This window comes from Pseudochaenichthys georgianus, unplaced genomic scaffold (assembly GCF_902827115.2).
Source record: "Pseudochaenichthys georgianus unplaced genomic scaffold, fPseGeo1.2 scaffold_413_arrow_ctg1, whole genome shotgun sequence".
Taxonomy (NCBI): domain Eukaryota; kingdom Metazoa; phylum Chordata; class Actinopteri; order Perciformes; family Channichthyidae; genus Pseudochaenichthys; species Pseudochaenichthys georgianus.
The window spans coordinates 245,919-273,865 of NW_027262978.1; the positions used below are offsets into that span (position 1 = coordinate 245,919).

General features: G+C 45.1%; 1 protein-coding gene across 1 annotated transcript in view; it reads right to left on the minus strand.

The window, feature by feature from the left end:
- Positions 1 to 27,943, minus strand: part of plxna2 (plexin A2) — a gene marked incomplete at its 5' end in the record, with an annotated part of 185,735 nt that extends 157,792 nt beyond the window's left edge. Inside the window, 2 exons of the mRNA XM_034078338.2 lie at positions 20,971 to 21,153; positions 27,023 to 27,943. Of these exons, the coding sequence (XP_033934229.1) occupies positions 20,971 to 21,153; positions 27,023 to 27,943 (1,104 nt within the window). The remainder of the gene's footprint in view (positions 1 to 20,970; positions 21,154 to 27,022) is intronic.
- Positions 27,944 to 27,947: the final 4 nt, after the last annotated feature.

Below are 27,947 nucleotides of genomic sequence, written 5' to 3' on the forward strand. Positions count from 1 at the left end.
ATAGATAGAGAGAGGAGAGGACGGAGAAACTGCAGCAGACAAAGAGGTCAGTGTTGTGGACAACATGGAGTCTGACGTTAAAGTGATGCAGTTCAACAAAACTCACACTCCAGCGTGCACGGTTTGGGAGATGAACATTTTGAATAAAACTAAAACAGGACAGACGGGGACACAACAAAAGAAGATGGAGGCCACAAACTGCCATCTGCACATCGTTTCATCTCCAAAGATAATAAAAGCCGCTGATAGCATTTATTGGTTCTGTGGCGAGGTGCAGGGACTTTCTGCTTATCTCGGCATTCCTCTGTATTGCAGAGTGGACACCCCTCCCCCCCGCCCCCCCCCCCCCCCCTCAGGAGCAGATTAACAGAGGGACCGGGACAGATTTGGGATTCAAACCGGCTTTTCACCGGCAAATGTGTATTCATTTCAGTGCGTAACCCTGATGCTGACCCCTCTCTGAAATGAGACTGTACCGGAATATATTGTGTGTGTGTGTGTGTGTGTGTGTGTGTGTGTGTGTGTGTGTGTGTGTGTGTGTGTGTGTGTGTATAAAGCCAGGAGTGATGGATTATGTGTAACGGGATTACGTAGAAAAAAAATGCATTTGCTTACAGTTATATAAAAAAGATCTAATTACTGCTACATTTCATAAATCTAGGGATTCCTAAAAGGATTACAATGTTAGTAAACTAAACTAAATGGAGCATGGCTGGTGTGACATGGGTCTGGTGTACTATATGTAATGTAGGTGTAATAATAGTGTAATAATAATAATACATTGCATTTCAAAGCGCTTTTCCAGGTGCTCAAAGACGCTTTACAGTGGTGATAAAACATGATAAAATAACATTTAAAAGTAATGGTAATATGTACTTATATATAAGTAATATGGGAGTAATAGGTGTGCATTCATAAGTAATATAGCTTTGTGTAACATGGGTGTAGAATACAGCATTTCTTTCGTATTCCAAAATATTTGATATGCAAGCGTTAATAAGAAAAACGTATTTCTATGTATTTTCTCTTGTATATCGAGGTCATCCAAATCAGATTACTTTTACATTCAGAAAAACCTCCACCTCTTCTGTTTACGTCCCACCACTCGTCCTCCTTTAAAGCACCCACTTGCTATTCATGGGAATCCACTTGTACGTCATTATTCCGATGTGTGGTAAACATGTACATTAAAGCTCAGCGGACACGACGGACGAATCAACGCGTCGGCATCCATAGTGACGTCCGCGATGCAGGCGGCGTAATGAGTCCGAACGTTGATGAAAAGGAAGAAGGAGATGGTGTTTTCCCCTCGGGAGCCAGGCGTCTCTCTTTAATGGAGGCATGCGGAGACTAGCGCAGGTTAATGAGCTGCCGGGCCCCAGAGGAGAGGAGCATTACGGGCTATATGAGAGCCCTCGCATCCCTTCATTCGTGTCAGAGCCAGGGAGACGGAGCGGGAACAAAGGAGCATGTGGAGGAATGGGGAAACACAACACACACACACACACACACACACACACACACGGGTCTGCCAGCCCTTAAAACAATTAAGGTCTGGATGATATTCCCTTCTCAAGGTCCCTCTGCCAAGCACAAGGCCCAAATGTGGCAGTGAAGGGAAAGCTTAGCGAGAGCCGGCTTAATCAGAAACAGATTCTCAACGACAACAAACCAAACCACACACACACACACACACACACACACACACAAGAAAGTCGACACTTTACATATTAAAGCTGGGCAGGGAGGGGAACATCAAATCGTAATGAGGAACAGGCACAGAGGAGGAGACGGAGAGATGTTAGGGTTTCAAATGTAATGTAAGCCCAAACCGCGATGTCCTTTGAGCCGGTTTTAACAGTGTTTGCTGTGGAGTTGTACTGTCAGGCTTTTCCTGCATTCCTCTCGTTGTCTCGCTGCTCTCAGATGCGGGTTACAGTCGTCTTTGTTTAGCGCTGCAGCGGCGTATATAAGCTATGAAGTCAAAGCGTGCCTCGTCGCCGACGTGTTCTGCTCACACGCTGCCAAAAGACGAGGTTTTGAGGTAGGTAGAAACGGAGGATACGGACACGTGCAACAGGGGGAAAGGAGGGATACAGAAGCTGTGAGGAAAAGGAGGTGGCGAGACGAGCAGCTTGAGAGGAGATGGGTCCAGGTTTCAGCCTCACATTCCTCCCCTGATCCGGTTTAAACCCTGTCTGTTTCTGCAGATCTGATATGGAAATAAGAGGCCAGATGGGGGCTTCCACTGGGCCTTATAAGGGATTGTGGTTTGGCCTCGGGTGGATCACGGGTGAGAAGCCATGGAGAATGAAACGGAGAGAAAGCGGGGAATGGGCAACGGAGAAAAAACAACATGGATTCTTGAGGATCGACAGAAATGGAGACTCAAACCGAGACGTTGATGGCATCCTAGTGTTTCTCCTCAATGACCTTTGGTTGGATTCAGAAACGGTTTCCTCCTCGTCGCACAATAGCAGACGCAACAATAGAAACTGGATTGGTACGACTCATCCAGCGACCATTGTCTCGCACAGAGTCCCCGAGGAAACGGGATTATTCTCCACTTCCAGGAAAAACATCGAGGGAAACTGCAGATGCAGAACTCAGGGAACAAAAGGCTCGACTGATCACAGATGAACGCATGTTGCATCTTCCCAGCTCCACACAGCAGGCTTTATTCTGCTTTCTGTGGTTTTCCATTTCCTGTCGTTTGTTACAGTATATACGTGTTGAATGTAAATGCAAGATATCCATCGCTAATTTGGACATTTTCTTTGGTTAGTGTGAAATAATCAACTACTATAAGATACATACAAAGTTGGGAATACCTTTATCCTGCAAAACCTTCTCTGGTCAAATATATCTGAAAGGAAGCGCCCTCACCTACGGTCATGAAGGATGGGTCATGACCGAAAGAACGAGATCGCGGATACAAGCGGCCGAGATGGGTTTCCTCCGCAGGGTGGCTGGTGTCTCCCTTAGGGATAAGGTGAGAAGTTCGGTCATCAGGGAGGGACTCGGAGTTGATCCTCCTTCGCGTCGAAAGGAGCCAGTTGAGGTGGTTCGGGCACCTAGTTAGGATGCCACCTGGGCGCCTCCCTAGGGAGGTGTTCCAGGCACGTCCAGCTGGGAAGAGACCAAGGGGTAGACCTAGGACCAGGTGGAGGGATTATATCTCTTCGCTGGCCTGGGAGCGCCTTGGGATCCCCCAGTCAGAGCTGTACCCGAATATCCGAATATCCGTTCGTTGGGGTACTATTCGGGTTTCAATTTCGTTATTCGGATATTTGTTTTGTTAGTTTTTTCCCGTTTTTTTTCTCAAAAAAATCTCCAATATTAACGTGAGAGCTTGTGCCTCTTCGGGGGGTGCCAACACCATAAACGTTATCGTTTACTTTCTCAGTCTTTATATGTAGATATTACTTTTCTGCGTTAATCTCCGTCACGTTGTTTCCTTAGCAACAACAACTTCCTGTCAACAGCGCTAACTCTCCTTCAAAATAAAAGCATGTCCACAAATAGGAAGGCAAGCCAAATTACACTTAAGACATACAACTGCAACGAAAGTAACGAACACAAAGCGATATCCTTTTCAATTTCAAAGAACACAAATTGGGTTACTTTAACAAATAACTATAAAACAACAATACTGTAGAATAACAAAATGAATGCCGTGAATACACCGAAACACCGAAACATTACTACGCACCCCCCGTGCGGGCCGAATAGTCGAATATTCGCTGCTGATTACTACCGAATATCTACCCGAAAAATGGTATTCGGGACAGCCCTACCCCCAGTCAGAGCTGGTTGATGAGGGGAAAGGAATGTTTGGGGCTCTCTGCTGGAACTGATACCCCCGAGACCCGACCACGGATAAGCGGGAGAGGATGGATGGATGGAGGAGGAAGCACTATTTTTAGACCATTTCCAGCATTAACTGAGTGTCATTTTCCAAAAGGAAAAACCCCTCTCACGTCGGGATAATCCCAATGATCCTGATAATGGGAATTCCCCACAATGAACCTGTGTGTTTTGCATGGCGCTGAATCCCAAATGGTCTGCAAAGGCTCGCCCCTGTGTTTCCTCCAGAACCTCCGAAAGTCTACACATCGCACATCTGCAAGTCCTCCTGTTTCCAAGCACCTCTACTAATATAATATACAAAGGTTTGAATGCAGCACTTATAAAGGGTTCAGCTTATCGACCGCTAAAGTACCTGCGGGAGTCTTGCCTTCTTGACTGAGTGTCCTCACGGTTCAATGCACTTATTGTAAGTCGTTTTTGGGTAAAAGCGTCTCGTAAATGTAATGTAAAACTCAATTTAACAACTCCTCTGTACCGTCAGTGTGAACCCCCCCTTTGTTCTGCAGTGTGTTCAGAACCAATGGAGTCAAGATGTCGAACGGGGGGCAGAGAAACCTGACCATCCGCGCTAATCTGATCAGCCGTGTTCCACACTGTGTCTTATTTAACGAGGGCAGCACTCCCAGCGTTCAGTAACCCAAACACGGCGCGATCGCCTTACAGCCGACAGTCATCTGACACACACACACACACACACACACACACACACACACACACACACACACACACACACACACACACACACACACACACACACACACACACACACACACACACACACACACACACACACACACACACACACACACACACACACACACACACACACACACACACACACACACACACACACACACACACACACACCAGCCCAAACACAGCATACCTGCAGATAAATGTTCCCAGACCGCATTACCATGAAAAACTCCTGACAATAGTGTTTGTTTCCTAATCAGCTGGAAGTCAAAGCCCCCCCCCCCTTCATCCCCAGAGTGTGTGTGTGTGTGTGTGTGTGTGTGTGTGCGTGCGTGATGAAACACTCTTGAAATAGAGTGAAATGTTTGAATGTTTGATCAAGGGAGTCTCTGCACACCTCCCTCATGCAAAGAATGTGAAATGTGTACGAGCGCCGCACCGGGCACGGGAGAAAACATTTCATGATTATCCAAATATGCTTTTTGTAGTCAACACACTTTATACGGGACACGAGACATGTGTAAGTCAAAGGGTCCCTCTGCAGAAATAGAGGAACTGAATTAACTGGAATTCAAGAAGACGCCAATGCATTAAAATCCCGTATTGTCCAACATAACAAAACACACAATACACACACCTTCAGTTCTATTGTGCGCACACATTTCGGAGACGTTACACACACTCGTGCTTTTAGTACAACACCCGAGGGAAGCAAAATGCAAATGATGCAGACGAGATCTCCGCCCTCTAATATTTAAAATGTAACCAACGCAGGACTGAAACTGGTTTGTCTGCTAACAAATCATCACACACACACACACACACACACACACACACACACACACACACACACACACACACACACACACACACACACACACACACACACACACACACCCTAACCAAGTCTTCACCCTAAAATTAATGATTGGGGGGACCTCCAATTTGTCCCCATAAGGGAGGCGAGTCCCCACACGTGACTATGTAAACAGATTTAGGTCCCCACAAGTATAGTAATACTAGGACACATACACACACACACCCCACTGAGCCAACAGCTGCTTCCAAATCCACCAAACACTTAAAGACTGACGCTAACATACTACCCACAGCAGGAAGTGCTTGAACGTGGAGTAAGGAGGAGGAAAGATGGCGCTGTGTTTGTGAGTCCATGGATTATCACCTCTCTGGTAATCCGGCCTGACGTCACCGAGCATCTTTTATTCCAGCGGTTCCCAACACGTGGGCCGCCGAATCATTTGCAAAACATTATGATTTGTGTGGAAACATTTTCATTTCATCATCCTTTCCTTTCTCTTTCTCGATCCCCCTTAGCAACGGTCATTCCAGTCCTTAGCAACGGTCATTCCAGTCCTTAGCAACGGTCATTCCAGTCCTTAGCAACGGTCATTCCAGTCCTTGACAGCGGTCTGTTCTACTGGATTAACAACGTGTCACATGTTCTGAATCGACCAATCGGAGCTCTGTATTGTTTATGGTTGAATGTGGGTCGCGAAACATTTTTTTATTGCCCCGAGTTGAAAAAGGTTGGGAATCGCAGTTTTACTCCATTCTATTTCAATGTAAATACTGCTTTATTTTACTATATGTTTTATTATTTTGTAATGTTATCATAGTTTCTTAATCTGTGTTTTTAATCTGTGTTTTACTTTTACGTATGCACCACGACACCAAGTGAAATTCCTCGTACGTGTCGACCTACCTGGTGATAAACCTGTCTCTGACCCCCCCCCCCCCATCGGCCATGACCTTTACCTTCACTCAGGTTACCAACATGATGTTTTCCCAACCGCTAACCATTACTGTTTAATGGGTAACAGCAGAGGGAGCCGACCTCTGACCTCTGATATCAGGACCCTCTCTGTGAGGCTGGTGTTTTTCACAAGCCGTGGATATTTCAGAATCACAATACCTTTCCCCCCTCTCCCCCCTCTATCTCACCTCTCCACCCGCCCCCACTGGACCCGGACTTTAACACCCACCCCCCCCCACACACACACACACAAATCCAGCACGGTTATTTTGTGTTTTTTTTGTAAATTATTGAGTGTTCTTGCTTTTGAATGTGTGAGTTTTTTATACCTCGGGACCGTGGGAAACAGTATTTTGATCTTTCTGTGTGTACAAAAATATTTGGAGATTGACAATAAAGTTGACTTTGACTTACTCGTCCCACAGAGGCATTTACATTTGTGACAGCAGAAAAGAGCCAAAGACAGCGTAATGTTAACTAAGAAGCATGCGTTAAAACATATTAAATATTACACCATTTACAAAATACACGTCCTGTAACAGATCTGAGGATTTAGCGTATATTGCAAAGTCATTAAAGGCATATTGCACATGTATTTCCGCCCCTCCTCACTCCTTCACGTCCAACTCAACACTTTTCCTCTCACCGTTACACAGAATCTTTTAATCAATCTCCCCACACACACATACTGACATATCAGTCCAACAGTTCCTCTCCTCGAGTCCGTAGTAATCGGTAATCTTTGTCGCGTGTGTCGTTCCTGAATATTGACCCTCTCTCCCATGTTTCTCCTAACTGTGATTCTTGTGTCAGTTTTTCCATGATATGGATTTTCTCTACGATCTCTATCCATTGATCCGTTTCGGAGAAGGACGACACATCTTACACCATTTCCTGGTGATCTTGCCGGCTATTAGGGAGGCGTGTGGCGCAGTGGGTTGTGCGTATGTGTAGGGCTCGGGGGTTACAGGTTCAAACCCCACTGCAGTCAGCATGTCTTCACTCCAAATTGCTCCGGTGGGAATTGTCCACAGTACTTTGGATAAAAGCGTCTAACATGTAATGTAATGTATTTTGGCAAGATGTCCATCCCTCATTTGGGCATTTTCTTCCGTAACAATGGCCATATAGGTTTTGAACTGCATGGTTTTGTAATGTGTATTTGTTTATAGTAAATCAAGGCTCAATCCTCGTCATCATGTGTCCATTTTAATTTTTTAGTGACAAGTAATCAACAACTATCAGACCTAAAGGCCATGAAGTTGGGAATACCTTTATGGGTCAAGCCAAATTGTCTCTGGTCAAATACGTTAGAAACAAAGTCTTATTTTTTGACCATTTTCAACATTAACCGAGTGCCATTTTACAACAAAAACGTTCTTATGTTAGGATATTCCCAAAGATCCTGATAAGATAAGAAGTACTTTATTGATCCCAAGTTGGGACATTTTTACAAATGAAATAATGAAACTATAATGCAATTGCATAATGAAAATTCACCACAATAAACCTGTGTGTTTGGTATCGCGGTATCTCCTTTATCCTCCCATCCCTGATATAAAATCATTTCACAATGGAAAGGTGAGTGCTGCACGGTGTCTGATGCGCACTCGGCAGGAGGATCCGTCTCTTCCCATTAGGACTGCAGCTGCCGGACTATTGAGACGAGTCAACGCTGACAGATCTGTTTCATAACCGCAGGAGGCCACGACCTGACATGCAGCTGTCAGGAGGCAGAGAGGTGTTCTGTGAGTGTGTGTGCGTGAGACGTGTGTGTGTGAGTGTGTGTGTGTGTGTGTGTGTGTGTGTGTGTGTGTGTGTGTGTGTGTGTGTGTGGCACAGGTTAGGATAGAGGCAGAGTGAGTGGAGATTACCAGTGGCTTGAAGTATTATCTCGTGCTATTAGCACTGTATCACTGTTCATTAGGCTGAGGAGAGACTCGACAGGCCTGAGGTCAGAGAGATGGAGGGAGGAATGAGGACAGGAGGAATGTGGGAATTAAAATGGAGCGAAGAGGACATCCGGGATGATGATGAAGGCCACGATACTTCACTAGAGACACAAGGTTTCAGAGGGAAACAGTGATTTAATTGTTGGGATCTGAACAAAAGGGATTGAGTCCTGAGATTAAAGACAGAATTCTGAAAAAAACGTTGGAATTCCATTACATTTCGGAAATCTGAGAAAAAGCGAGGATTTTGAGAAAAAGTGGGAAATCTGAGTAAAAGTTGGATTTCTGTGAAAAAATCTGATTTCTGAGAAAACGTCGGAATTCTGCAAAAACTAAAGATTTGGGAGAATTTTGAGAAAAAATCTGATTTCTGAGAAAAAGTCGGAATTCTGTGAAAAAATCTGATTTCTGAGAAAACGTCGGAATTCTGCAAAAACTAAAGATTTGGGAGAATTTTGAGAAAAAATCTGATTTCTGAGAAAAAGTCGGAATTCTGCAAAACTAAAGACTTGGGAGAATTTTGAGTAAAAGTTAGAATTTTATGGAAAAAAATGATTTCGAGAAAAAGTCAGAATTCGGTGAAAAAGTCAGAATTCTGGGGGAATTGTAAGATTAAAGTTAGAACTGAGAACAATTCAGAAAAACAAAAAAAGTCTGAATTCTAAGAAAAAATTGGAATTAAGGGAAAAAGACAGATTTCTGAGAAAATAAGTTTTCATTTTAACTTTGACCAGATCTGTAAAACATGTCCCCACGTGGCACCACCGAGAGAGAATCGCACTACAGTTCCTACTCATTATGGTCATAACAGCCTAATACACGATTAGCCAGATGACTGCAGGACGTCAGACGGCAAATCAAAGAAACGATGTGTGCAGGGCCAATAAAAGCCTCCTGTAAACAGAGCGTGATCACACACACACACACGCACACACACACACACACGCGCGCGCGGCAGGCAGAGGAGCAGTAAAGCTGTCTCACTATCAGACACAAACATTAGTCGCTGTCACACTCACTTTGCCTTCACACAGACAACAGTTTAGTATATCATCAAAGCCCAACACTTCTCATTCCAGAGATCTACCGCGCGGCTCGAAAACACACACTCGAAATGGAAGCACGCATTTGCAAAGCAGATGAGAGCGGCGCTGTTTTGGGGCACTGCTGTAATCTCCAGGATCATTATGCGTGCCATCAAACACGAAAACAATGCTCGCGTTTCGTTTCTCTGCTCGTAACTGCTTCTAATGAGGAGCAGCATTAGCATGCGTGTAAAGTAGCGGGGAATTCATCGAGAAGTTCAAAAAGACTCGCTGTGTTGTTGCCACAGTTTGAGTTTCTCTGCAAGTTTACAAAGTAATAGTTTGCTTTCATTCCCCCCCCCCCCCCCCTTTTATCTAATTCTGGAGCACTCTGAGAGGCAGCAGTAATGAATTGGCTAATCACAGCTATCTGGCCCATTCTTTGTAAAGCAAATCAATAAAGCTTGGCCCTGCGCCAGATATCCACTCTGACAGACGCTGCCCGCTAATCTATTGCCGTGTTTTTTTTTCTGTCCTAAAGATGTTTACTCTTTCTCCGTCTGTCCTCTTTCCGCCTGCGTACTTCAGCAAGGTCAGCGGGGAAACGAGAGGAGGACAACAGGCTCCTGCCAGCTGGCGACTCAGAGCAGAACAGTCAAGCACTTAGAGTTCATTGGACAGAGAGCAACGTCTCCTCTCTGATCACAATCAGGGTTATCACCAGGTAGGTTGACACGCACGAGCAGTTTGACTTCATGTCGTGGCGCTAGCATAAAAGTAAAACACTATTATTTTAAGAACACTATAATAACATTAAAAACATGCAAAAATAAGGAAAAATATAGTAACATAAAAACTAAATAAAGCAGTATTTACATTAAAATAGAATGGTGTAAAATATTAAATATGTGCAGTAAAAAACAAACAGATATTGTCAACATTGTGTGCATTCATGTACTGCATAGATTGGTAGAGAAGTCACTTCAGCTGACGCTAAAACATCGAGTCGTACGATGCTGTTTCCACGGTAACAGATCAATAACAGCCACGCGACGACTGATAGGAATTTCTATGAATGTCTAATGTCGTCCCCGTGGTGCCGGCGTTGGCTGCAGAATAAACAGGAATATTGATAAGCTGATCCCGTGCATAATGTCTTGGATGCATTTGCATTATGAATATTCCATGGCTGGGACTCGGGGGCTGGAGACGTTCAGACCGTAAGAAGGACACTTCCTCGCGCCGAGACGGAACATTGGGAACATTCAGCCTTGTTTTTTCACTTGTTTCATCTTTTCTGCTGCGTAAACCAGGAAGACATGGATCGGGGAAGCTGGAGGCGTTTGATGTGGCGTCCCGATCCTAATGCTCCCAAGTGGGGGGGGGGGGGGGGGGGGACACACACACACACAATCCACAATCCACCACAGTATTTCTCCCAGGCTCCGAATGAGAGCAACCGGGGAAAGATCTACTTCTGCCTTGTGCTTTTTATGGAGAGGGAGGAGGGAGAGGAGGGACCAGACCTAGAAGTAGAAGTACTCAGATCTTGTATTTGAGTAAAAGTAGAAGTACTCAGATCTTGTACTTCAGTAAGAGTAGAAATACTCAGATCGTGTACTTGAGTAAAAGTAGAAATACTCAGATCGTGTACTTCAGTAAAAGTAGAAGTACTCGAGTAAAAGTAGAAGTACTCTGAGAGCTTCGGGCTGCACTGATATTCCTGGTGGATGTTCAGAGACCCCCTGCGGATCAGAGGGGTTTCCCCACTAAGCACAAAGCAGGCCTTCATCCAGCAACACATGATATATGTGTGGCAGCGTGGCGGACAGCCTCTCCGTGAAGAGGCATCCCAAAGACCCCTCCTGAGGTAACACAAACATCTCTATGTCAGAAGTAGAGTGTTTGATTCAGCCTCCCTTAAGTGCTGCAATTTGTACCAGGAGAGCAAATGTTATGTTACCAGCAAACCGACGTTCTGCAGGCTGCCGCGCTCCCAGCTGTTGTCTACCACTGAGGCCGTATTGTTGAGTTTAACATAAGCAGACATTTCTGCAGCGAGAGTGTTGAAGACGTGTGTAACAGATACACATTAGCAGCTGTCCTTCCAGCGACAATGCGCCGTGTGTCTGCGCGCCACCTGTCTGGTTCGGACGAAATGTTGGTCGCGAACAGGTGTGTTGAGTTGGGTGGTTTTTCATTGACTTTGAAACACGACGGAGAAGCGGAGGGACGCAATTACTCGTGGTGTGGGGGATTAATTGGACCGCACCATTCATCCTGGAACAAAGTGAAGCCACGGCTGTTTCTTAAAGCATTCAGTGGGGACATAATGGCGTCTACCTGGTGGGAATTGTGACAAAGCTTTCTCCTGTAATTGTATTTTTTACTTTTCATGTCGGCGCGAGGTTAATACGAGTCGTGCGGTGACAATGGAGACGTTTAATACAGCTATTACGATGACTAATCCTTTGTGCTTGTTGGTCTGCAATCCCACGCGGACGCTCTAATGGCCGACGGGAAACAACAAGTGAACGTTTTTTAATAACGTGTAATAGTCAGAGTTCGTATTATCATAATGAGGATCTGTGCAACACGACGCTGTTCATCGAATAGATTAGAAACGGTTTTATCCCTACCTCGATGCACTTTTGGAACAGGTGAATCCAAATGGAAACCAACAGACGTATTTACCGATGATTGGCTATTGTCCGGTTGCATTGTGTTTTATTACTGTGTCCTTGGATATGTTTCCTGTTCGCTGTTACCCTTATCCTTTATGCATGGGAAATATATTCGTATGCATGCAGCGTGGGTGGAAGCTCCATCCAAACGTCCCACAGTGTGAATGAAGGATTTGGTTCTGGGGATGCAGGTGACAGGAAACCGGACAGGCTTTTATTCCGTTGTTGAGAGACATCTTCCTCAAAGCTGTCCTTTCCCATCTCTCCAGCTCTCTCTTCCTCTTCCTCTCCAAACCAATGTATTCCTCTGTTACTATATTAACACTACAAAGACCTTTTCACACATGCACTGCAGACCCTGAATTATATAGATGTGTTGCGTAAACTCGACCGATTATTTCCGGTAGAGAGAACTCTTCTGACACGGACCATTGTGTGCGAACGGGAACTGTTTGGACCGAAGATGTGTCGTGATGACATAATATGTCTGTATGCCGATCCAACTGTTCCCTCGTCAAAAGCAATGGGATTCTACGGAGCCCCCTCGGGGACATGGAGAAGAAGAAAAATGATTTGAAAAAAATATATATGTTGTATATATAGCAGTTTGTAGACGGTCCCTAAGCACTCCTCCTCTCCTTCCTCCAGCTGCAGATTGTGACCTTGATGTTTAGCTCGGATGACGGCGCGTATCGAACTGTTCTGATAAAAACGACTCTGTAGCTCGTTGTCTACCTTGCTATGATTGTAAAGTCACGTTGTTTGTATTTTTACAACGTTATGTTCATGAGTTCTTGATCCGCGAAATTCAAATCTGTCAATAACTCAGCTCAGAGGAACGTGCATGTCCCCTCGCTCTGAGTGTTCTCTTGAGGTGTCTTCACTTATGTGAAACCCGTGCCTATTGCCAAGCCCTGATGTTATATCTTTATATTTAAGGCCAAGCTCAAAGTAAAATCGATGAACCGCTCCATTGTTGTGGTTTCTGTGTTGCCGTAGCAGCCAAATTAACCAGGAAGTACATTGAGCTAAAAGAAAACCCCTTTGCGAGTTCTCGCAAAACAACTTTTTCAAATACATTTTTTTTTCTTCTCCATGTCCCCTAGGGGGCTCCGTAGATTTCCCCTTTGGATTTTGGAGAATTGCGGCAAAAAAACGTTGCAGTCAACAAAGATTAGAGACAGGTATTTGTGTTCAACATGTAAGAAGTAGAAAGTACAGGTATTTGTGTTCTAAATGTAAGAAGTAGAAAGTACAGGTATTTGTCTTCAACATGTAAGAAGTAGAAAGTACAGGTATTTGAGTTCAACATGTGAGAAGTAGAAAGTACAGGTATTTGTGTTCAACATGTAAGAAGTAGAAAGTACAGGTATTTGTGTTCAACATGTGAGAAGTAGAAAGTACAGGTATTTGTGTTCAACATGTAAGAAGTAGAAAGTACAGGTATTTGTGTTCAACATGTGAGAAGTAGAAAGTACAGGTATTTGTGTTCAACATGTAAGAAGTAGAAAGTACAGGTATTTGAGTTCAACATGTGAGAAGTAGAAAGTACAGGTATTTGTGTTCAACATGTAAGAAGTAGAAAGTACAGGTATTTGAGTTCAACATGTGAGAAGTAGAAAGTACAGGTATTTGTCTTCAACATGTGAGAAGTAGAAAGTACAGGTATTTGAGTTCAACATGTGAGAAGTAGAAAGTACAGGTATTTGTGTTCAACATGTAAGAAGTAGAAAGTACAGGTATTTGAGTTCAACATGTGAGAAGTAGAAAGTACAGGTATTTGAGTTCAACATGTAAGAAGTAGAAAGTACAGGTATTTGAGTTCAACATGTAAGAAGTAGAAAGTACAGGTATTTGGGTTCAACATGTAAGAAGTAGAAAGTACAGGTATTTGAGTTCAACATGTAAGAAGTAGAAAGTACAGGTATTTGGGTTCAACATGTAAGAAGTAGAAAGTACAGGTATTTGAGTTCAACATGTAAGAAGTAGAAAGTACAGGTATTTGAGTTCAACATGTAAGAAGTAGAAAGTACAGGTATTTGTGTTTTAAATGTAAGAAGTAGAAAGTACAGGTATTTGGGTTCAACATGTAAGAAGTAGAAAGTACAGGTATTTGGGTTCAACATGTAAGAAGTAGAAAGTACAGGTATTTGAGTTCAACATGTAAGAAGTAGAAAGTACAGGTATTTGAGTTCAACATGTAAGAAGTAGAAAGTACAGGTATTTGAGTTCAACATGTGAGAAGTAGAAAGTACAGGTATTTGAGTTCAACATGTAAGAAGTAGAAAGTACAGGTATTTGGGTTCAACATGTAAGAAGTAGAAAGTACAGGTATTTGTGTTTTAAATGTAAGAAGTAGAAAGTACAGGTATTTGAGTTCAACATGTGAGAAGTAGAAAGTAAAAGGTGGTCAGAAAATTAAGTAGTGGAGTAAAGTACTGATACCAGAAACATGTTAAGTACAGTAACAAACAGGGGAACAGGAAACAGACTCTGAGATAACTTTCCCTCTGACGGACATCAATCCAGGCACTACATCGGGGGTGAAGACAGCATAAAGGGTGAGAAGGGGAGGGCAGGGGGGGTTGTTAGCACTTTTCCAGCAGGGCCCTGTAGGAGCAGCTGCTTGCATTTACAAGCCTTTCAAGTCCCTGACACTTCATGGCCTCTGATCAGCTGCTACCCCAACACACACACACACACACACACACACACACACACACACACACACACACACACACACACACACACACACACACACACACACACACACACACACACACACACACACACACACACACACACACACACACACACACACACACACACACCACACACACACACACACACACACACACACACACACACACACACACACACACACACACACTGGGCAGCCAGGTGACCCTCTGCTGCGTTAACCAGTCCAACAGGAATCGTCCAGTTAAACACCTGAACCACCCTTTGAAGTTATGCCATCAGCTGCCGGGGGCTTCATCCAAACCACTTCCTGATTACTCACCGGGGCATGATGGGAAGAATTAATTAGCCCGAAAGCAACACATCATGGTTGAAGGCTTGGAGGATCAAGAGACGGAATAATCTTTCATTTAACGGCTGATAAAACCCGGCACTATTCAAACGCTGACACCCCTCCAACGACCTCATCTGGGGTGTCTGACTGAGGCAAAGAAAGCATGTAGAACGGGTCAAAATACTGAGGGAAGACGAGCTCAAATAGATGCATGTTCAGGTCGTGGCTCTTTGAGAAATGGCTAATATTTCTGGGGTTTACCGAATGGATATCCAGACCAACACTGGAGTGTAGAGACGACTTCTACAACCACATTATTTCACAAGTAGCCAGTCTACAAGCTAATTCGATGCGAATGAAAAGCGAAATCTTTGCAAGACGATAGCAGACGGGTTCCCAGACGCCCTTTACGAATACCTTTGAACCTACAATCAACCGAAGCCTACTCAAAGTGATTGGTCCACCCCAGCCGGGCTACAAATGGAATCATTCTGGAAGCATTTCATATTAGACATGCCGAATCGGATTAAAGAGATGTAATATTATATGATTAAACACATCGACCTTGAGGGAATGCATCCCTGTGGTCCAGCCGCTCTTAACCCCCGATGCTCTGAGCGAATGTTGGTTCTCACTGTCTGCAAACTGCCTCTGATCACCAGGGGAATGCGTGTGCGCAGAGCTCGCTTTAACCTCCTCATTCATCTATTGCCGGGATGTCTTTCAACATCCAATTGTACATGTGCAGCCGTACCCTCCATCTCCATCTCCATCTCCATCAAAGGCTTTTCGCCCGCCGCTCCGCTCCTCTTTTAACGCCGTTGTTGCTTCCCACCAATCCCAGGCCTCGCGTCTGTGCTCGAGCACTAAGGAAACCTCACACTGCCAATTCCAATTTAGATGATGCACTTCGTGGGTAATGTGAAGCCAGGAGAAAATGCAGAGCAGATCGCCTATCTCCAATTATCGGCACTCGCAGACGCTCTGAAGCCGTCTCTCTGTCTGAGGGTTCATGGGAGCCCGCTGAGCGTCAATGCAAAGCGAGATCTAGAATTTAAATAGGATATTAACTCAAAGAGTACAAACCCAACATCGTCTGGTTGTTCGGCTTTCGGTGGACTCGAGGTGTCGTTCCGGTCCCGATTGGAACAGGTTTCCAGAAGCAGTGCATGCAGGACTGGAATATTGATTTCCCTCCGAGCGGCTTTCCGCTGAGGTGAACGTCTGCTGCCCTCCTCTATCAATCATCACCTGCCGGGGGGGGGGGGGGGGGGGGGGGCACCCAGAAGTCTTCAACCGTTTTCCAAAAGACACCCAAGCTCCGTTCACACCTCAAACTGAATACGAGAACCGTCCAGACCTTTCTATATACTAAACGGACTGTTGGTTCCGGGGTGAAAAGTCTGTGGCACTGAGGCTGGTGCAGATGGCGTGAAAGCGGTGCCAGGGTTAGGGTTAGGGTTTTTCTACGCGAACAAGAACGACTTATTTAAGAGACGATGAGAACTTCTGTCTGAAAGGGCCGATGCCGAATCCTTTAGAGAAATGGTCGAAACGCCAAGAGACTCGGTTCGTCAAAACCTCGTCATGACCCGGCTTTATGGCCGCGTGTAATCCGAGTTATTTCACGCCGCCTGCTCGCTTTAAAGAAATTTAGAAAGTATTTCCTGGAATGGAGGAACTCTTCTGATACGGTCACTCTGCTGTCGTCTGCTGCATGTGTGAAAGGGAAACTCACGGACATCGAGCAGCCGAGTATTGTCCTGAGGGCTTCCGACACGTCACTGTATGCTAGCCTTAGCTTCCACTCTTAGATTCAGGACGCATACATGTGTTTATTTATCACTCGGTACAATGCAAAGCACGATCACAGTGCTGCCATACTGCATGCAGTGTTATTGTTTCCTCTCCATATGCCTTCTCCTCTCCTCGGGGCCTCCTTCCTTCCTCCCCCACCCTCTTAACCCCTCTTCCTCAATCAATCCCCTGCACAACCCGCCAACACCATCCCTGCTGCTTAGACATGCTGTGGAGCTAAAGCCAAGGAAACAGCAGCAACATACAGTCTGCAGGGAGGGGGGGGGGGTCCATGGGAAGGAAGCCAATCCAATTACAGGCAGCGGTGCAGCCCTGGTTTCTTTGGCGGCACTAAATTCACATTTCAACGGTGTCTTCCTCCTCCTCCCTCTCCCAGTCACCTTCCTCCTGCTCCGTTCTCCCCCTTACACCCAGAAGCCTTCACTTGTTCAGCACCTACCAAATCTTTTTAGTATGACTTTTAATTTGGGTTCACTTTCAATTGTCAATAGTATCACTGTCCATGTTTTACTTTTTTAATTTTCTTTTTAAAATCGTTTTATTTCAACGTATTTTCCCTGTACATGTTTCATCTTGTTCGGTATTCATTTTAATATTGTTGTTGTGTTTTCTGTAAAGCACTTTGGGCTGCATATAAAGTGTATTATTATACAATGTTGTTTTTAAACGATGCTGTATCTCGTGTATGCATGTTTGTATGAATCCATTGTGTGTATGTGTTGCGTTCCCGTTAACTGTTAATGATGGGGGAAAGCACTTTGAATGGCCTTGAGTTGAAAGGTGCGATATAAATAAACGTGCCGATACTCCTCATCACATCCTCTGAACGTGCAGCCGCCCCCCCCACCTGCCCGTCTCCCTTGGTTCCACGAGGCATATCAGCGGAAAGGCATCATGGTGTCGCCCTATAGCTGAAGGTACCTGCGCCTGCTGCCCGTCTCAGGAGTGTGTCAGCCTAATATCCAAATTCAATCTCCTCAGATCTGACCACCTCATTCTGTTGTGTTTCCGATTTCATACACTTGTACTTTATGTGTTTTAATTGTTAATATGATAGGAAATGTTGATCGTTATGAGTGTGTCTGTCCAGGGACTGCAGATGGAAATGTTAGCTATAATCTGTTTTGAGATGATTGTATTTTAATGGAGGGTCCTTGTTCAATAAAGATAATTCGAAGCAGCCTTATTGATGAATTACCCATCAGGGTTAAGTCTTGTCTCTCGTCCCTCTCGTCCAGCAGACGGACAGGTGTTTGCCTGCATGCAAATCCCGCCCGGCTCTTGTCCAATAACGCGCCTGCATGCAAACACTGTGCACAGCTGTGTGTCATCGTGTGATTTCAAACAAAGCCGGTTCAAATAAGGTCCAGAAAGTTCCAGCAAACCATCGACGCTTGATTTGACTAAAGAAAACGACAACATTTCCTGCATTGTCTGTGTGTGTAGGCTACTTCAAGATGAGAGGAGGATACGCTACCATGACGACCAATCAGATACTAAGCACGGAGAATTTGTGGTGTTTCCGTCTTATTCTCAATCTGTGCTCTTCTCCACGTGCCCTTCTCACATCGAGGTTGCGTCCTCCCCCACGCCCCTCTGAGGAGTACACAGCACGGCTATTTTGCATAGATTCTCAAACAGGAAGCAGAACATAGGAGAGGGGGGGGGGGGGGGGGGGTGAGGAGGAGATAACAACAATATGCAAGCAACTGCAACACAACGGGGGAAACACTCTTTTCTGTCTCATCTCATTTAAGTAGAAAGAGGCTGGTAAATTATTAAAGAGCTCAAACTGGGGAGTACATGGAACGAACATCCCTTCCGCCGCGGCCCGATCGGCGTATCGATTTAATTATGAATAGACGGAGACCAAAATAGCTCGTGCCAGCGCTGTTGGTGTTGTGTCGCCACTCCGGGCCTGAAGCAGCGGGAGAAGTTTCCCGACAACTCTCTTCCCCCCTTTTTTTTTTTTTAAATCTGTTCCTCCGAGCTTCACACGGCCGCTGTTGGGGCGGTCGTTCCCTTGGCAACCAGACGACACTGAAAGCCCAGCATCAGGCGACGAGACGCAACCATACAAGATTACGATACGATATGATATGAACAACAACCAACACACATGTAACCCTGCTCTCAGACCTTCAGCGTGCTTCTGATCTGGATTCAGCTCTGTATTTACCGTGAGGATTGATTGGAGGATGCTTCAGTCTGACCTTATTGTGTCGCGGTACCCTGTAACTCTGATTAGATGGTAGCAGTTCATAATTATATTCATTAAACCACTGCATTTTAAAAATCAGCAAAAAGCCCGGTGCCAATCCCCCTTTCTGATTGACACGCCTCACCCACCTTGAGAATAGCACTCGCTTCTCCTCACCCTGCCATCCTGTCAGGGAGCAATCTCATCTAATACCGTGTTTCCTGAGGCTGGGCTGCCAAATGTATCGTTATTAACGGGCCAGCAGCCCTTAACCCCCCGTGGCGTTCGTATTCCCGCACCGAGAGGAAGAGGTTTCGAGCCGGGCCACAGGCAGAAAGGTGCCTATTAAAATTAATGGGCCAGCGCAGGTTACTCAACACCAGAGCTCACTTAAGAGGAGCTGACCACTGGCCGGCGCCCCTCGACGCCCTGACAGCCCGCATTAAATATTCAGGAGATACGTTTCTCTGTGACCATGATCCATCTGGAGCACTTCACACACTCTGCGCCCTGTGGGACCGGCACACAGTGTTTATATCACACCGACTCCTCCAACAGGCGTTTAAAGAGGACCTAGTCTGCTGATGTTCAGGTGTATATCAGTATGTAGTGTCTCTACTTTAAAGAGTCCTCTCCCGCTGATGTTCAGGTGTATATCAGTGTGTAGTGTCTCTACTTTAAAGAGTCCTCTCCCGCTGATGTTCAGGTGTATATCAGTGTGTAGTGTCTCTACTTTAAAGAGTCCTCTCCCGCTGATGTTCAGGTGTATATCAGTGTGTAGTGTCTCTACTTTAAAGAGTCCTCTCCTGCTGATGTTCAGGTGTATATCAGTATGTAGTGTCTCTACTTTAAAGAGTCCTCTCCTGCTGATGTTCAGGTTCATATCAGTATGTAGTGTATCTACTTTAAAGAGTCCTCTCCTGCTGATGTTCAGGTGTATATCAGGATGTAGTGTCTCTACTTTAAAGAGTCCTCTCCCGCTGATGTTCAGGTGTATATCAGTGTGTAGTGTCTCTACTTTAAAGAGTCCTCTCCTGCTGATGTTCAGGTGTATATCAGTATGTAGTGTCTCTACTTTAAAGAGTCCTCTCCTGCTGATGTCCAGGTGTATATCAGTATGTAGTGTCTCTACTTTAAAGAGTCCTCTCCTGCTGATGTTCAGGTTCATATCAGTATGTAGTGTATCTACTTTAAAGAGTCCTCTCCTGCTGATGTTCAGGTGTATATCAGTATGTAGTGTCTCTACTTTAAAGAGTCCTCTCCTGCTGATGTTCAGGTGTATATCAGTATGTAGTGTCTCTACTTTAAAGAGTCCTCTCTTGCTGATGTTCAGGTGTATATCAGTATGTAGTGTCTCTACTTTAAAGAGTCCTCTCCTGCTGATGTTCAGGTGTATATCAGTATGTAGTGTATCTACTTTAAAGAGTCCTCTCCTGCTGATGTTCAGGTGTATATCAGTATGTAGTGTCTCTACTTTAAAGAGTCCTCTCCTGCTGATGTTCAGGTGTATATCAGTATGTAGTGTATCTACTTTAAAGAGTCCTCTCCTGCTGATGTTCAGGTGTATATCAGTATGTAGTGTCTCTACTTTAAAGAGTCCTCTCCTGCTGATGTTCAGGTGTATATCAGTATGTAGTGTATCTACTTTAAAGAGTCCTCTCCTGCTGATGTTCAGGTGTATATCAGTATGTAGTGTCTCCACGCTTTAATGTTCAAAAAGCTCTTTATTGTTCTCATACTGCCTGTGCTGCATCACCTCTTTTCACCCTCCGTCTGAAACCAGAGCCCCAAGCGACTGATTTTAGACCATTTACATGCACAGAAATGTATAAAACACACTGCAGGGAAAGGGAAACCCCCCCAAAAAGCAGATCAGCCCCTCTTTAAGCGCTCTGGGAGATGTTGAAGTGGGCTTACCTTCTTCAGGCGTCCGCTCTTGGTTCCCACGAAAGCCACGCAGTATCCGTTGTAGACGTACGAGGTCACAGAGGTCATGCGGTCCCGGGTCTCGGTGTACAGAGTGTGACCGGTGACCAGCTGGGACCCCCCGAGGGGCTGGTTGATGTCCAGGCCGCAGAACGAGTCGTCGATGGGCACCGGCTGCGCACAGAGGGGCGATAAAGAAGCATGAGTCACAAGCTCCTCCAACAATGCAGAATAAATATAAGATATAAAAGAATACAACTAACTTTAAACACAATTTCAATTTGAGAAAAAGTCCGAATTTTGAGAAAAAGTCGTAATTTTGAGTAAAAGTCATAATTTTTCAGATTTTGAAATAAGTCAGAAGTTAAAAAAAAAAATTTTTAGGAAAAAGTCAAACATTTTGAGAAAAAACTCAGTATTTTGTACATGACAGTAGGATGTATGATTATCTACACAACAACCGGTATTCCTCCATCTTGTGACTGTGTGACTCCCTCTCTTGGATATCAGCGTGTGAAGGACACTGCTCAGGAACTAGTTGATGCTCTGTATATGATGACTACTTCCTTTCTGGAAAGGATCACAGATACATGGATCCTGAGACTGAAGCTCAAGCCGGAGACCAGGGAGTATTAACATTTTTAAGTATTCAGAAAGAGTTCTTAGATTTTTAGAGAGAATCAGAATTTTGATTCAGATGCTGGTCCCTACAGTGAGAACAAAACTGAGTAAAACAGCTTTTAAATACGCGGGTCCATCTTAAAGGACAGAGGACACGACACCATTGGTAGATGTGAGTGCTCGTATCCTAAAATCGTTTTAAATGTTTGTCTGCCTGTCGTGTCTGTGTTTTATCTGTTGTAACTTCGTACATGCTGCCCCTCTTGGCCAGGTCACTCTTGGGAAAGAGATTTTTATCTCAATGAGTTTTTTACCTGGTTAAATAAAGGATATGAGATTTTTAGAAAAAGTCAATATTTTGAGATTTTGTGAAAAAGTCTGAATTTTGTGAAAAAGTCGAAAAAGTCAAGAATTTTGTGAAAAGTCAAGAATTTTGCGAAAAAGTCAGAATTTTGTGAAAAAGCCAACATTTTGAGAAAGTGTCATATTTTTGAGATTATGAGAAAAAGTCAGAATTTTGAGAAAAAGTCAGAATTTTGTGAAAAAGTCAAGAATTTTGTGAAAAGTCAAGAATTTTGCGAAAAAGTCAGAATTTTGTGAAAAAGCCAACATTTTGAGAAAGTGTCATAATTTTGAGATTTTGAGAAAAAGTCAGAATTTTGTGAAAAAGTCAGAATGTTGTGAAAAAGTCAGAATGTTGTGTAACTCCCTCTCTTGGATGTCAGCATGTGAAGGACACTGCTCAGGAACTACTTGATGCTCTGTATGTGATGACTACTCTCATTCTGGAGAGGATCACAGACACATGGATCCTGAGGCTGAAGCTCAAGCCGGGGACCAGGGATGTTTCTCTAACAGCGACAGAGAGGCAGAGTGTTTGTGGAAGTTGTGTTGCAGTTCGAGAGTCGGAAACGAGGGGTGAGGCAGGTGAGGGGGGGGGTCATAGCGAGGTGAGTCTCCGCTCGGCAGACATGTTTCAGCTCCGCCTGAATAACTCCACCTTGCTCTCCTCGAGGCTCATTACCCCGGCCTCTCATCACACTCTGCAGGAAGGCGCTGGCTGCATGATAACACCGTGAAGCTGAGATATGCATCTGAGCCGTGTTTACCTTTTCATTAGCAAATAATCACCGCCGTAAAGTCTCATTACTGCGGCTGTTGGGAGTGATCGTGCCGCATATCTCTGAAAGGAAAGGCTGGATGCTGCAGAGCGTCTCAGAGTGAAGGTCTGCAGATGAATCAGGTCACAGAGACAGTGGCCTCAAAGTGCCACGTGGAGTCAAAGGAGACGGCCACACTTTATCTACGCCACACTCCCACTGCCAGCCGTAGTGCTGCATGTTGTCCTTTAAATATCAAATCCAAAAGGGACGCGGTAGCTTTTCCCAACCTCTTACTAACCTACTCAATATGTATATTGAGAAAGAGGGAGACATATTTGATTACAGGGCTCACAATAAGGATTGCACAAAGCAAGTAAAATGCCAAATATTAGTTCTTCAAAAGATACACATAAGAGTCGTCGAGCCATCTCTCCTTCTTTTCTTCAGTGAGAGAGGAACCTTTGACAAGCACAAGATAACGTTGGCTCAAGCTAAAAGTGTAACGTTTAAGATAAAGCTATCATCCTATTATTTTATTTTATATATTTTTAATTATTATTATGTGTTTAATCTCTCAAATTGTATCAGCGTCCTTTGTTGTGAAGCGCTTCGAGGTTCGTCTTGGCAGATGAGAAGCGCTATATAAATTACATTTATTTTATTTATTCATCCTGATAGTCCCCTTATATGTTCTCCTCTACTCCCCAAGCCCGTATATACACACTGGTACACCCCCCCCCCCCCTCTCTTAATGCCTGTATATTATATCTGTCTCCGCTGAGTGACACGTCCTCTGAGACATCCTCTCTCTACGCCACGGCAGTAAAGCCTGTCTTTACTGCACAGATTTCATGAGCGGAACAGCAATATTGCTGACAGGAGACAATCGCCTCCGCTCGTACAGTCCCCTCCCCCCCCCTTCACATCATGGCTTTCCTCGTCCTAAAATAGCTCAGAGTGCTGTGCTGCAGTATTTAAAACGTGCACTCCATTCTCTTATACTCGTCAAACTCCTTCAAGCTGCGGTTTGAACATGCGACTGAGAGATGGGGCGCAGACTGAAATGCTGCAGCTCTGTTGGGACGCAGACCATGTGCTGGTGATTATATCTAGATTGTTTAGATGATGAACGCCTGGCGGACTCAGATCCCCTGGAGTCCCTGAGCTTGCTGGAGTTTTTCTCGTGCACCTACTTGCAGTGTTGTTGGTTTGCCCCTGCCTTATCGTAAAAGAATCTCCAGCAGAGGAGAAAAGCCTCCGAGACTAAAATAGACCCCGTGTGAATAATCCTTATCGAACGACACGGTATTTCATCGATGCAAGAGAACGAGTTTTCAACATAATCCTGTAAAACAATAACACAAAGATAGGAGTCTTCTGATTGGATGCATTACGGCATTTCTCTCAAGACGATCATAATGAGTTCAAAGGGTAGCAGAAAGCGATCGGATGACGGCGTAGACAGAAAGAGAAGGAACCCCGTCATGGGAGAGACGACAGGGACGCTGCGAGTCTCCAGGCGGCAGCAGGATGGACCATCAATCTGTGATCGGCTGCCGAGTCTGAATCCCAGCCTCATGTCCACTCGGAGGAACGTGTGCAAAAGGCGACGCGAGCTGAGTGTGTAAATAAGGCTGTGAGAACCGGACCACAGGAAAGGCCCAGGTGTGTGTGATTTACTGAACACACACACCGTGTCATGTTTGCGTGGATCTGAGGCTCTAAAGATACCGCACGGTGAGGATGGGGAATATGTTTATTCAAGAAACACAACGTGTGGGACACTTTAAAGCCGCCGCACTGTGCGAGCGGGGGGGGGGGGGGGGGGCGACGTGAGCATGGCTGACATATCAACTGGTTACATGTCATGTGTATAGGCTTTACGAGTTCCTCATCCATTGACGTGTATCTGCATAATCCATATTATACTGTGGCTTTATCGGCTGCTCTGGGCCGAGGACATGCGCTGTACTTCTTATACGTGTGGGTACAAGAATACATGCAAGTCTTCTTCAAGATTTCACATTGAGAAGCTGATAAACAATAATATGTGTGTGGATAAGAGAAACTCTCGCTGGAGGGAACACGGGGATTTTAGCCTCTGAAGACCATTTACATGCACTAAAACCTATATAACACACTGCGGGAGAGGGAGAACCCCAACTGTCCAAATAGGCTTTCTCATCTACTCCATACTGTGGCTTTATTAGCTGCTCATTGGGCACGAGGACATGCGCTGCGTTTCTTATCTCTGTGAGGAGACATGGAGAGTGTGAGTTTCCTTGGTGTGTAATGTAAAAGCAGTTATTGCCAGTGTGTGTGTGTGTGTGTGTGTGTGTGTGTGTGTGTGTGTGTGTGTGTGTGTGTGTGTGCGGTGTGTGTGTAGTGTGTGTGTGCAGATTAGAATGGGAGGGGCAGCTCCGAAGGTCCACAGCACACTGAGATGATTGGGACTTCTTGTGGAAAAGGTGCTAATTTAAACTCCCGCAGCTAGAGAGCAAAGTCATCTGCATGCACCCCCCCCCCCGCCCCCCCCCGCCCCCCCCCGCACCCCCCCTCGTGACAGTCACCTCTGACGTCGTGCTAATGGGGAATGTTCTGATTTTAATAAGAGTGGTCGACCGAGTGACCCCGGGGGGATTAGCAACAAAGGACGCTGATCAGTGGCTCTCATCGTAGTTAGGGGTATCATTAATTAAAGCTTAAACACACACACACACACACACACACACACACACACACACACACACACACACACACACACACACACACACACACACACACACACACACACACACACACACACACACACACACACACACACACACACACACACACATACAGACACACACACACACACACACACACACACACACACACACACACACACATACAGACACCGACACACACAGACACACACACCCACACACACACACACACACACACCGACACACACACACACACACACACACAGGCGGGTGTTATGCGGAGCGATGAAGAGCGTTTGCTGTGTTTATTTTCATCACCGCACACGCCCTCAAACACTAAATGCTTCTCGGCTCATTGAGAACTTTTGGTCATTCCCAAACTGCTCGAGAGGCGAGGAAACGAGAAGGGGCTTTCCGCTGCCTTCAGGGTCCTCTGGCCTCTCATTGGTCGAACGCTGATTCAATCTCGGACAGGAAACAAGCCTATGGGATCTCACGCGCTCAGTCATCTGTGCAAAAGTAAACTGTGGGTGTGGTGACATATCCCAACAAGCAAAATGCATATTTCATTGTATAGGTAATAAATATTATATGTGACATTAATCCTTAGCTTTGAGATAAAAAAACGGAATTTTTTTTTAATTATTTTGACTTTCACTTTTTTTCTCAACATTAATTTGACTGATATATTTTTACATTAAAGTTGTACTCGTAAATCTGCTGATATGTATTCATGTGTTTGTATGCATGGCCAATATAGACCTCATTCTCCCAACGTCAATCCTTAGATTTGAGTACAAGTAGAATTTGTGGACTTTTTCTCAACATTTATTTGACTTTTTTTTTTTTTTTTTTTAGTTGACATGAATTCTAACGTTATAGTTTTACTGATCGATCGATTTGTATGCATGGTTCTAGTTAAATAAAGACATGATAATCAGAGGCACATATCCTAATGGTTTATCACAGACTGGTGCATGTATAGGTTTAGTCAGGATTCAGTTTTGACACCAAGTATGCGATAGATGTAGATCAGGGGTGTCAAACTCAATTTCTTCGCGGGCCACATCAGCATTATGGTTGCACTCAAAGGGCCGGTTGTAACTTTAGGACTATATATCAAAATACATATATAAATATTTAATATATATAAAATAATGTATTATATTACATTATTGCCTCTGCATTGGATTATTATCGGATAGGGTAATAACTTCATAATTAACTACGTCTAAAAGCAGAAGTCTAGGGCAAATCATTGCAAGTTTCTTCAGTGAGAATGTTACAAAATGATTTAAAAAAAATCTAATTCTGAGAAAAAAACTTGTTCTGAGAAAAAAAGTCAAATTCTGAGAAAAAAGTCAAATTTGAGATGCATTGTGGGATATGTAGTTTTTGGGCAACGTGCTTCTGTAAATCGGTATTATATTCTTTGAAATCTTTTGAGGGGCCGCATGAAATGAAGTCGCGGGCCGGATTTGGCCCCCGGGCCTTGAGTTTGACACCCCTGATGTAGATAAAACATGTAAGTGTAGTAATCATTATGTTATGTGTGGCATTTAGATAAAACAACGCCTTATTCCAACACAAGAGCATTCAGAAAGGACTCACCGCCTTGGTGCACTGCACGTCCTTCCCCAGCAGCCAGTTGAGCTCCAGGTTTCCCTCGCCCTGGTAGCAGGACTGCAGGCGCTCCTTGATGCGAGCGTTGATGTCTTTGATGGTGAACACGCAGAGCGCCGAGTCGTCTGGCGGCCGGTGGAACTGCTTCTGTCCCTTCGAGAAGACGGTGAAGAGCACGTCGTCCGTGGCGCTGATGTTGAGCGAGGCGGCGAGGAGACGCCCCGGCTTTCCTAGGTTGGCGGCTTGAAGCAAACGGTATTCCACGCCGTTCTTCACGCAGCCGATGGGCAAGGAGACGTAGGAGTGGAACTTGTGGTCGTCCTTGCAGAGGCGGACGATGCGCGACGTGTAGAAGAGGTCGTTGTTGGAGCCGCTCGATGACATGCTGTTCTCCGGCGTCTCCGGCTGCACCGTCAGGAAGTAAACAAAGCCGCCGCTGGCAAAGCCGTACACGTAGTAGATGTCGAAGTGAGACACCAGAGCCAGGGTGTCCGACGGGATCTTGATGAGCGAGGACACAAAGTCGGTGTGCATCTCGTAGTCCAGCATGTCCGAAGACTCTGGATCCCGGGGCAGCTTCCGACTGGAGATGGTGGGAAAGTAGTCCTGCTTCCCGTCCACCGCGGTGCCGATGAACAGCGTGCCGTCCTGGCCCTGCGACGGCACGATGACGCCGTACATGGTGCCCGTCTGGTTGACGCTGGAGAGGTAGTGCTCCTTCTTGTGGGACGGCTCCACTAGGATGAAGAGGTCGTCCAATCGGAGGAGTTTACAGACGCCCTGGTAGAGGCTGCCGCATGCCAGCAGGCGGTTCTGGGAGTAATCGATGAGCAGGAGCTTGTTGACGTTGTTTGTGGAGACCAGGGGCTCGGAGCAGGGCTGGACGATCAGGGGGGGGTAGCAGGCCTTGTTG